Source organism: Chenopodium quinoa, unplaced genomic scaffold (genome assembly GCF_001683475.1).
Source record: "Chenopodium quinoa cultivar QQ74 unplaced genomic scaffold, ASM168347v1, whole genome shotgun sequence".
NCBI classification, from domain to species: domain Eukaryota; kingdom Viridiplantae; phylum Streptophyta; class Magnoliopsida; order Caryophyllales; family Amaranthaceae; genus Chenopodium; species Chenopodium quinoa.
Genome location: NW_018742649.1, coordinates 892,001 through 903,518, shown reverse-complemented (window position 1 = coordinate 903,518; position 11,518 = coordinate 892,001). Strand labels below are relative to the sequence as shown.

At 35.9% G+C, this 11,518-nt stretch overlaps 1 protein-coding gene and 1 pseudogene across 2 annotated transcripts; one reads left to right on the top strand and one right to left on the bottom strand.

Moving 5' to 3' along the window:
- Nucleotides 1-1,828: 1,828 nt before the first annotated feature.
- On the bottom strand, nt 1,829-5,046 carry LOC110721975. Of its 2 annotated transcripts, none has more exons than XM_021901206.1 (4): nt 4,787-5,046; nt 4,639-4,698; nt 3,892-4,027; nt 1,829-2,775 (listed from the first exon to the last, which is right to left on the bottom strand). In XM_021901206.1, exons 1-4 carry the CDS (start codon nt 4,794-4,796, stop codon nt 2,511-2,513), a joined length of 471 nt encoding a protein of 156 aa, XP_021756898.1. In that variant the 5' UTR covers nt 4,797-5,046; the 3' UTR covers nt 1,829-2,510. The 2 variants fall into 2 exon arrangements, with proteins under 2 accessions (XP_021756898.1, XP_021756899.1); XM_021901207.1 differs by having other exon boundaries at nt 4,114-4,698; nt 4,787-5,040.
- A 578-nt stretch (nt 5,047-5,624) lies between these two features.
- LOC110721962 lies at nt 5,625-6,694 on the top strand (annotated as a pseudogene).
- Nucleotides 6,695-11,518: the final 4,824 nt, after the last annotated feature.

The window sequence follows — 11,518 nt, the reverse complement described above, 5'->3', positions numbered from 1 at the left end:
TGGTCCATTATATGGGTCCAATAGTAGTGTAGTTGGATGAGGCTTGAAAAGAGCTTTCAGACGATATATTATAAGCCCAATTTCGATGAATATTCAGGAAGTTATGGCCAAATTACTAAACTGGGCCCAGTTTGAGCCTTATATGCGGCCCAATGATCTAAGGGATGGCCTAATATGGATTTATTATTCCTAATGCAATTATGAATGGTTTTAGTCTTCTAGATTCTTCTAGAAGGTTTTTTTCATTCCTAATTCGATTAGCATTGATAAATTGACTTTTGTTGACTTTATGGAATTTTAATTAGAATAAAAGAGTGTTTTTGAGGAAAATACGATTTTATCCTCCTGTACAGTTAAATTTTATCTGATTTTAGAAAATGGGTAAAAAAAAGCCGTTTAGCGCCTAACGCCAGCATTAGCGCCTGGCGCTAAGCTTGGCGCTTAGCGCTAGCGTTAGAGTCTGGCGCTAACTCCGTTTTTTTCACGCCAGAACTCTAGTTCATTTTTCTATCTTTTTGGCTGATTTTCTCTATAAATAGCCTCCTAAAAACTCCGTTTTCAATTATCTACAATCATCAACTCCCTAGTTCTCTAATTCTCTCAAAGCTAAAGCTTTCTTTCTCTCTCTTTTCTAAACCACCCTTTACACAAAATTCCGCATTCACAAGACCTAGAAACACCTAGCATAATTCGAAGTTGCCTTCGCCCTAGACGTGAAAGGTTTTAATTTCTTAGGGTTTGTCCCAAATCTTTCTTTCAATTATTTAATTTAATTGTTTGATTTATGATTTTCCTTGAAGTTACTAATGCGTGTATTTTGTTATTAGAAAGAGGTACGAGGCATCCAAGTAAGCGCTTTAATGTTTTTATTGATATTATAGAAATCATGTCTAGGTTGTTATTATGATTCGTAGTGTCATGTTAGGGCGTTTTGATCTTCATAGTCTCATGTTTAGGATAATAACTATAATTTCTAATATCAAATATGACAATTGTGATTTCTGTGATGCCTTTTATTTCTTTCCTAATATTCATGTTAGTATCATGTTAGGTTTAAATATTTTATCTTTATTGTTTAGTGACATGTTAGGGTTTGTTATTAATCTTGTTAGTATCATGCCTAGGATCTTGCTATTAATTTTATGCTTTAATATGATTATGATTATTAATGATTATGATTAATATAATTTTATGATTATTATTATGTCGCTTGATATTTATTGTTATTGCTTGATCTCACCTTTTATGCATGTTAAAGGGAATTGGTACTTGTAATCACGCTTAATAAGATAATTAATAATCTTGTTTAGGGTTAATTTGATTATAACTCAAGTGATCGCCAATAATAGATTTGTTTGTGCATTAATATTCAACTAACATAGATAAACAGATTTAGGGTTAAACCTATTGATTGCATGTTAATCAGAAAGCGCACATGAATACGATCAGCATAAAGTAGAGGCCTATTATTAGGGCAGGTTCAATTCCCGAACTACCAGTCTTGGCTCCAGACCTATTGGAGTTGACAATCTCATAGATCGTTAAGGGTGTAACCTTCAGGGCGGTTTACAAGTTCCTAAAACTTGTTGGTGACTCTTTTGCTCTATCTTCTTTTCCTTTGGATGCCACAGTACTTTAGTGTATGATCATAGTGGGGTTCAAGTTTAGAGATAATGCTTGAAATATTCCCTACACAAACAGAAAGGAGTGGGAATTGCCTTGGATTGCTTATTTTAGATCTTTCCAAACGATCGAAATAGAATATCTAATACAAATATACAAAAAAAATGCGTTAATTAAACAAAGACAAATTTAGAAAAAGACAAAATATTATAAAAATGTGAAATATATTAAAAAAAAAAAATATCATTAAGAAAGGCAATGGACCAGTGAAGTAAGCTGAACCACCTTGCCATTCCGATACAGACGATTTTAAACTCCTATACACGTATTCACACCAATCCAAACATTCGATCTTCTTTGTATCCATGCAACTATACAAGAACTTGTAATTTACCGATGGGTTGGCAGTGGATCTCATACAACTGACAACAGAAACTACAAAATGCCAAATGAATTCATCACAAACAGGTTCCGTCTTTAACTCTTCTATCCGATTAATGATCACAAAATTTGATGGACTTCCACCACTTATCCCAAAAAAAGATCTCCATTGTCTAATAAACTCAACCCGTTCTTCATCCTCCTCTTGTCGAGGCTCTTTAATAATTTCTCCTCCCATCGGCAATCCATAAACCAAATGTATGTCTACGGGTGTAAGTTCAATCTCTTGGTTCCTCTCAAGAACTAAAGACACCCTATCACAATCAAAACTCGACACAAGCTTAGAGCAAAACACAGATTTATGTGCATCTAAATCCAAATCTAAGAAACCTCCAAATCCAATTTTTCTTATAGCCGCCTTATGAGATTTTGGCAAATCTTTAAGCACGGTGTTCATAAAATTCTTGGGAGTAATTCGTTGATTTAATGCTCTACATTCCATTTGACTACATGAACAACTTCAATATCATCATCAGAATCACTCTCATCAACCTTTCTTCTCCTTTTTTCCCTTTGTCTTCCTTTTTTGGTTCTTTCTTCATTGCTTTGTTTTTTGGAACATCTTTAGCTCTAACTTTAAGTTTCCCCTCAATTGGATCACCTTCTTTATTAACTACTTTGGTACTCTTGTTTGCATTTCGAGAAGATGTTGTAGCAAACTGATTAGAGGTTGTAGCAGCATCATCACCAACAAGATTATTAAAATTATCACTGCAAGTCATAGACATATAAAATATATAAAGGTTAGAACACAAGGGAAAAATAATTAGAACTAACATATATGTAATAATGTAGAACATATGTACAAAAATTTAGAACGAAAGAAAGCAGTAAATAGAAGCTAATGTTGTTTGCCAAGCTGCTGTACTTCAGTAATTAGAGAATAGAGAAATTCTTCATAAAATACTTAACATTAAACCACGGTTTCTTGGCAATAATACCTGAGTGCTTGATTCACATTAAACTCAAATTAAACACACAGAAGCTAGGCCAAATATTCTGATGATTATCTTTTCTAGTTTGCCCCTTTATTAAACATCCAAGAATACTATCTCTGTAAAATTCACTGCAGTTGGAATTGCAAAAATATTTCAGGATGGAAGGAGCTTTCAGTTGAAAATTTTGGACTTTAGACTTACAGGACCTTTATTTGTATCAATTTGCAGGACGAAAAGATTCTGTCACTGGGAAACAAAGACTTCTTTGACAGTTTAGCATGCCAAAAGCTTTACTTCTTAGGTTTCAATCAAGGGGTTGTTCCTTTCCTTTAGATAAACAAGGAATCTACAAGAGTATTATCTTGAGTATCATATTTTATTGGCAAAAGCTTCTGCATGTCACGATTCCGATAAGTTTGCTTCCATTAGTTTTAATTCCATTTCTACTAAAAATGCATTTCTAGTTCTATCTTAACATAGATCACACAAAACCAAAAAGACCTAACCCTAACTGCCATGAGCAACTAAAAACTAATCAACAAATCAAAAATTCAATCAAGTTACCTTTTTAAATATTCCTAAAAAACCAACTAAAGAAACATGTATGATAAGCAAAGAGAGAGAGAGGGCAAGAATAAGACTCAGATACAAAAGAAGGCAGGAATGGACCCCATCAATGAAAGAAAGATTTTTCAACAATTGGTGAGAGCTGCTAGTTAATCTAATACACCACAGTAAGTTTATTTGTTCTAAAATGTGAGTAAAATAAAAATTAAAATTAGAATTAAATTTAGAACATACAAGTAAAGTTTTAGAACATATGAGTAAAATTTTAGAACGTATCTAACATGCATAAAAAATTAATCAGTATCCATTGATGATTACCAACCTTTGAATGTGATCATTGTTTATAGCTTTTAGTAAGGATGACTCCACAATTGGACTTCTAGACCACTGAACATCACTTTTTACAGCTTCATCACCATCACCTTTTTTTCTTTTTGACAAGTGCTTCATCACCATCACTATTTGAAAAGTAAAAAAAGAAGAGTATGTTAGAAGATTAAGCTTAAAACAGATATCAAAAACAAGGTACACTTGCTAATCTTACTGCCAGCCGAGGCTTCTTCAGGCAAGGCGGTAGCTGCTGCTGGCTGCCGAGGCTACTGCTGGCAAGGCTGCAGCTGCTGCTGCCCTGCCGACGCTACTGCAAACAAGGCAGCAGCTGCTGCTGCCCTGCCGAGGTTGATGTTGCCTCTTGTTCTTCAGCTTATCTCATGCACTAAACTTTTTTACTGTTTTTTTAGGGGATCTACTGCAATAATTAAAAACTTGCTGCCTATATGCAATATTGACTTCCATAATCAGTAAACGCAACATGCAGTTAAATTTCAGCTTGGCATTTTATCGAACAGTTTATAAGCATTCTTAGATGATTTCTAAAAACGACCCCAAAACCTAACAAATTTGACACCAAAACCCATGGAATTTAACTAACAATGTATATGCTCAGGAAATTCGAGCCAAACACTCCCAAATTCGAGCAAATCTGAGCCCAAATTTTCGTGTTCAAACATGATAATTTAAAAATTAAACAAAAATCAAATGATTAAACCATAATAAAATTGCTACTTACTGATTTGATGGACAAATGACTTGTATTGGAGATTTATCCATACATTGTGAATCGATTGATCTACAAAAAAGTAAACGAAAATTAACAAAAAAAAGAGAAGAAAAATTTTAAAAAATATAATCAAAATTCGTAAACATAAACTTTCTACCTTCTTTCATAAGTAATAACAGGAGATGTTGGTAGTATTTGATTCAAATCCATTTTTTGATTCACGAATTAGCATGAACTATGGTTTGTAGAGAGTGGATGGAACTTAGAGAGAGATAAACCTAATTTTAAAGAGAGAAAAAAATCAGTGAAAGTGAAAAAAGAGAAGGGGATATATCAGCAGACGAAATTATAATTTTGCCATTACTGTAGAATGTTTTGGACGGTTAGATTGAATATAATCTACTACTAAGATGTATTCTCATATAAGTGTACTTACTTGCTTTATTTGTGCACCATTTGTTATTCATGATTTTATAATCTTACATAGACATTTACTTTTGATCTCCTGACCTAATTAAATAGTTCAATAATGTCACAAGAAAGCACTTCTTCAACAAAATAAAGTTTGTGCTTCTTTTTACTTTGGAATGCAAGAAAAGGTGAACTAAAAGCACTTCAAAATTAATTAAAACGTAACAAATCCTATATGACCCTTAAATGAAACGCACTTCAAAATTAATTAAAATGCAACAAATCCTATATGACCCTTAAATGAAGCCAACTTTATTGATTAGGCCCTAAAAAAGTTTTTGAACACGCTTCATATGAATGTTGTTTTTCAATGTTTATGAAGTTTGAGTGTTTGACTCCAAAATTGAAATTATAGCTTACGTTAAGAATGAATGAATTTAAGACATATAGTATGTATTCCATTCAAATAACTATTAGATTTTTAAACTATACTTGACCTATAACTTGTATTATAAGTTAGTCAATAAATCCCCAATATCAAATCATACCAAAGTAAGCCTTAAAACAACACAAAGAATTGAACTTAGATTGTTAGAAGTCTATCTCACCAAGTCATCATTCAAAGGTCAACAGTCAATCTTTTTTATAGATCAGTTTTTCAAAGAATTACAAATATTAGTCACCTTCTCCCTTCACATTCTTAGAAAACAAAGCTCATACATCAGTTGAATTGCATATAAATCTGCATACTTCCTAGCTTCTCCAACATTTCTTCACTCAAACCTTTTCCCGTCTTCGAATCGCGCCATGAATGTGGACGGAGACCAACACGACGCCACCAAAAGAATCACCTATGACCTTAACAGCAAGATCATGGTAACAGCTATACTATCCCTCTGCTTCGTTATCCTCCTAGTCACACTTCTTCACATTTATGCTAGATATGTCCTACGCCACCCACGTCGTAACCCCACCCTAACCTTCATCCACCGTGACCTGGTGCAGCTTAGTGATTCCACAACAGCAAAGTCCGGACTCGATCCAACAGCCATCAGTTAGCTACCATCAACTCTGTTCAAGCAGATGGAAAAAGCCGACGAACAGATTGAATGCTCTGTGTGTTTGAGCATATTGGAGGAGGATCAGCATGTTAGGCGTCTACCCAACTGCAGTCATGTATTTCATATGTCGTGCATCGATCAGTGGCTCAGCGGCCAAGCAACATGCCCGATTTGTCGGTCTGAGGTGTCTCCTCAGTTAATACCGCTAGACCGAGAACCATCCATTGCCAGTGACCTGACCGAGGTAGTGGTTGTTACTTCAGAAGGTCTTGAACATAATATTCAGGATGTAATATACTCAGGCAATAATAATGATAATCCTAGCAAGATTATTAATGCTGGAAGCGGATCATCGTCGTCAAGCATTCGAATGAGCTCTTTTAGGAAGATCATTGGCAGGGAAAGATCATTATCTTCAAGCAGAATGCAAGTTTGTGAAGAAATTGATCCACATAATTAAATTCAGCAATGATCTCTGACATTTTGCAGAAATTCTGTTTGTTTAATATTAGTGTATAGGCAGACATTATAAACAATAGTATCATTATTTAATATTTTGTATGCGATTCAACTCCAAGAAAAAAAAGTTATTACAAATATACAATCAATTGGACAAATGAGAACATGAAAAAGAGTTTTTCAATTTAGTTTTTTGATTAAGTATAAACATAAGCATACATTTTCAATTTTTGTCTCGACCAAAAGATTAGCAGAATTTTGTACATTATTTGGTGAACTAATATAATCAGATTGTATGTTTTTCTAGGAGTTAGTATGAAGGATTACGTTAATTAATTATTAAATCTTCAAATCACAACCTCAACAATCCTATTGACTTAACTCCCTTTTTTCATTTTTTTTTTCTGGAGCAATAAAGAATCAGCTGCTAATTGTTTTTTTATGCAGCTGTGACCAAATATTATTGGCATTTTGTCAATGACGTAAAACAGCTGATATCTTTTCTTTCACACTTAGAATGTCTTTTAATCAGCCAATTATATCAATTGTTTGTTGATTAAATTTTAATAGTTTGCTTGCTTTAGTTTATAACACTAAAGACTGAGGAGAAACTATGATAACTCTTGCTACAAGTATCAGTTTATATTATTAGTAGTCTTTTGGGTTGCATCACGCTTGAACGAAAACGTATTTAGCTCGAACTATGTTACTCGAACCCTTGAATTCTCCTCAAGTACTTGTGTTAAATCCTACACTAATAGACATCTTCATTGTGGATCAATAACATGAAATGACAAAATATCCATTTATGAAACTTTTGTACATTACTCAAGTTTGAGCAAAGGTAGATCTTGATCAAAACTGAATATATATGTAAGAAAGTATAGTTTTTAATTTGGCTATAAAGAATAGAGAAAAAGCTTACTTTGTATTATTAATTTACAGAGTATTTATATACAAGCCTTGAGTGACCACTATAGAAAATAAGTCAACATACTACCTTAAATAAAGAGATTACAAAGTTAAGACTATACTATACATGGCACTAAAATATATTAGAATAATATATATACTAAGATAGGAGATTGTGATTGATTGTAATCAATCATGCTCATTCATCAAGGCTGCAATTTAGGAGATGATTTCTCCTTAATTACTATCTATGATATCTTTCCTTCAATATTCCCCCGCAAGATGGACGGTCTTGGAGCTAGTCCAATCTTGGAAAATAAATCAAGAAAGCGTGGCTTAGCAAGTGGCTTAGTTAGAGCATCAGCGAGTTGGTCCGAACCCGAAATGTGTTGAACTCGTAATGCACCAAGCTGGACTTTTTCACGCACAAAATGGAATGCCAATGCTAAATGTTTCATCCGTGAATGAAAAACCGGATTTGCCGAATAATGAGTCGCACTTAAATTGTCACAATAAATACTTGGAGTATGTTGTAGCTTGATATCAAGCTCTGAAAGGAGAGATTGCAGCCATAAAATTTCTGAGCAGATGCTACAGCCCGAAATTCAGCTTCAGTAGATGAGGTTGCTAGACCTTGCTGCTTTTTAGAACTCCATGATAGAGGATTGCGGCCTAAATATACAATATAGCCTGTGGTTGAAACAAAATTATCTCGATCACCAGCCCAATCCGCGTCCGAATAGGCGTGCAAGCTTAATGGAGAATTGCGGTGAAGAGTAATTCCATGAGTTAAGGTGCTCTTCAAGTAGCGTAGCAATCGTTTGAGAGCAGCCCAATGCAAGTCAGTGGGCTTATGCATGTATTGTGATAACAAAGGCAATATCCAAACGAGTTAGTGACAAGTACTGTAAGCCACCAACTAAGGTTCGATATTTTGTTAGATTTGGCAGGGGGTGCCATCAGTGAGAGTAAGTGGGGGATGGGTCACCATTGGAGTTGGGACTGGTTTAGCTTCACTCATGGCAGCTCGCACAAGAAGATCTTCAATATATTTCCTCTGGCTTAAAAATAAACCATTGGCATGAGGAAGCACCTCAACCCCTAGAAAGTATGATAAGGAACCAAGATCTTTCAAGGAAAACCGAGTAGCCAAAGTAGTGACAAATTCTTGTAGACTTGTAGTAGAAGAGCCTATGATGATTATGTCATCAACATAGACAAGTAGGTAGATAGTGGTATCAAGTTGACGATACATAAATAGAGAAGGGTCTGATATGGTGTTGGTAAACCCATAAGATAGAAGAAACGTACGAAACTCTTGATACCAAGCTCGTGGTGCTTGTTTGAGCCCGTAAATTGCTTTGTGCAGCTTACATACATGAGAGGGATGATCTTTGTCTAAGAATCCAGGTGGTTGAGACATATAAACCTCTTCTTGTAATGTGCCTTGAAGAAATGCATTATTTATATCAAGTTGACGAATTGACCAACCATTAGTGACAGCAAGAGAGAGAATGAGACGAACTGTTGTGGGCTTGATAACAGGACTAAAAGTCTCAGAATAATCGATCCCCGGCCTTTGATGAAAACCTTTAGCTACAAGGCGAGCCTTATAGCGTTCAACGGTCCCATCCGATTTATATTTAATGCGATAAACCCATTTGCAACCAACTAGATTTTGGGTAGAGTGGGGAGGAACAAGTTCCCAAGTCTGATTACGAGTGAGAGCATTAAACTCATCTGTCATGGCAGCCCGCCATTGTGGGTCTTTTAATGCTTGTGTAATGTTTGTTGGTTCAGAGGAAGAAGCACCAACTGTGGTATGGTGGGCAAACTTAGGATTAGGCTTAATAATGTTGTTTTGAAGTCTTGTGACAATCGTTCTAGTTGAAGGAGAAGGGGGAGGAGGAGGAGGAGGAGGAGGAGGAGGAGGAGAAGAGGAGGTAGAGTGGGTTTGAGCGGAAGCATTATTAGGAGATGAGGGTGAGGTAGGTGATTGTCCACTAGAGGAGCCGCTAGATTGTTGTAGAATAGGAATAGTGATTGTACACCATTCATCAACTTTAGTGGCTTTGGAAGGTGTGAAGGATGGACATAAATCAGGATATGGGAAAACATCCTCAACAAATTTCACATGCCTAGATGTGTATATACGTTGTGTGGGAGGATGAAGACAGTAGTAGGCACTTTGAGATGGTGAGTAACCAACAAATACACAAGGTAACGAGCGAGGGTCTAATTTGTGTGAGGAATATGGTCGTAACCAAGGGTAACATAAGCATCCAAAATTTCTCAACTTATGATAATTTGGAGGGGTTTGAAATAGTTTAAGAAAGGGAGATATATTTTGAAGTGATGGTGTAGGGAGTCTATTTATTAAATATGTAGCAGTAGCAAAGGCATGAGGCCAAAGAGTAAGAGGGAGCTTGGCATGTGAGAGGAGTGTTAAACCAGTTTCGACAATATGCCTATGTCGACGTTCCGCATATCCATTTAGCTCAGGAGTGTGCGGAGGAGTAGTAAGATGAGAAATGCCATTAATTGAGAGATATGGAGTGAGTTTTTCATATTCACCCCCATTGTCCGAGAACACTTGAATTATAGGACGCTTAAAGAATTTCTCTACAAGGGCTCTAAATCGTAGAAAAACATCATGTGTATCCGACTTTTTCTTTAAGGGATAGAACCAAACATATTTTGTGAAATGATCTACAAAAATTACATAGTACTTGTAATTATCGTAAGAATAAACTGGAGATGACTATATATCAGTAAAAATGAGATCAAGAGGGGCTTTTGATGATAAAGTAGAAAGAGAGAAGGGCAACTTGTGACTTTTATTCATATTGCATGAATTACAATAGGACATAGCAAAATCTGAAATTTTTAAATCAAAACTGGAATTTAAAGTCTTAAGAATAGAAGAAGATGGATGTCCAAGACGATGATGCCAATCATGCATCGGTAATTTTTGAGTAGTGTAGACTCGAGGAGGACTTGGATTCCATTCATAGACTCCGGCTCTAGTTGGTCCTTGGAGTAGGACTGTGCCCTTCAAAAGCTCCTTAACACGAAAAAAAGAGGGTAAGAACTCGATACTTGTGTTATTTTCTTGACAAAATTTAGAGATGGATAAGATATTTCTAGAGATAGACGGAACATGTAGGACATTAGAAAAATTTAAAGATTTAGATGGGGTTGAGAGAGAGAAAGAACCAGTGTTTTGAATGGGTAGAGTAGAGCCATCACCAATTACAAGTTCCTCGGTGCTATCATAAGGAGCATGAAGGGAGAGGTTAGCAAGATCATTTGTCACTTGATGAGACGCACCACTGTCTAAGAGCCATGTATTGGATGGCGGGACATTAGCAGTTGCAAGATGAGCATGAGGCAGATGATACCCCTTTTGTACAGCCCGGGCTTGGGTAGCAGTAGGAACCCGAATAGTGGGGAAGAGAGCCTTGAATGTTGTGCATTGATCAAGAGCATGACCTTGATTGCGGCACCATTGACATTTGCCGAGGTAAGGTTTTTGTTGTCGAGGGACCTGATTACTACTTGGAGTAGGAAGGAGAGCGGGAGCCGGTGTGGACAGATGTTGATGTTTGGTGTTGGCATGAGCACGGTATTGAGCAGCATGAACCGTGGCAGGGAATGGAGTAGATGAAACTGATGATGCAGCCATAAGTTCCTTAGTGATGAGCTTCTCATGGAGCTCTTCAAAGGAAATAGGGGCATCCCTAGCATTGACCGCATCAATAACAGATTTATAAATATTATAATCAAGACCAAGAAGTACCTTATCAATGATATCTTCATGTTCCATAGGCCTTCCCATGGAGGCAAGACGATCAATACATTGCTTAATGGCTTGCATGTACTCTGAAATACTTTGAGTTGTTTTGGTTATTTTTGCTAAATGATCCTTGATTTGTTTGAAGTGACCACGAGATGGGTTTGCATAGGTAGAGGCTAGAATATTCCAAGCCTCTTGAACCGTAGCCGATTGAGAAATAAGAGGAACAAGCTCTTGAGATAGGGTACCA

Bases quoted from the DNA above. Each gene is read 5' to 3' on its own strand.
- LOC110721975 (XM_021901206.1), bottom strand. The intron at 4,028-4,638 runs GTAAGTAGCAAT...CTTTTCAAATAG, and splicing joins GTCATTTGTCCATCAAATCA to TGATGGTGATGAAGCACTTG. The intron at 2,776-3,891 runs GTTGGTAATCAT...TATGACTTGCAG, and splicing joins AACAATGATCACATTCAAAG to TGATAATTTTAATAATCTTG.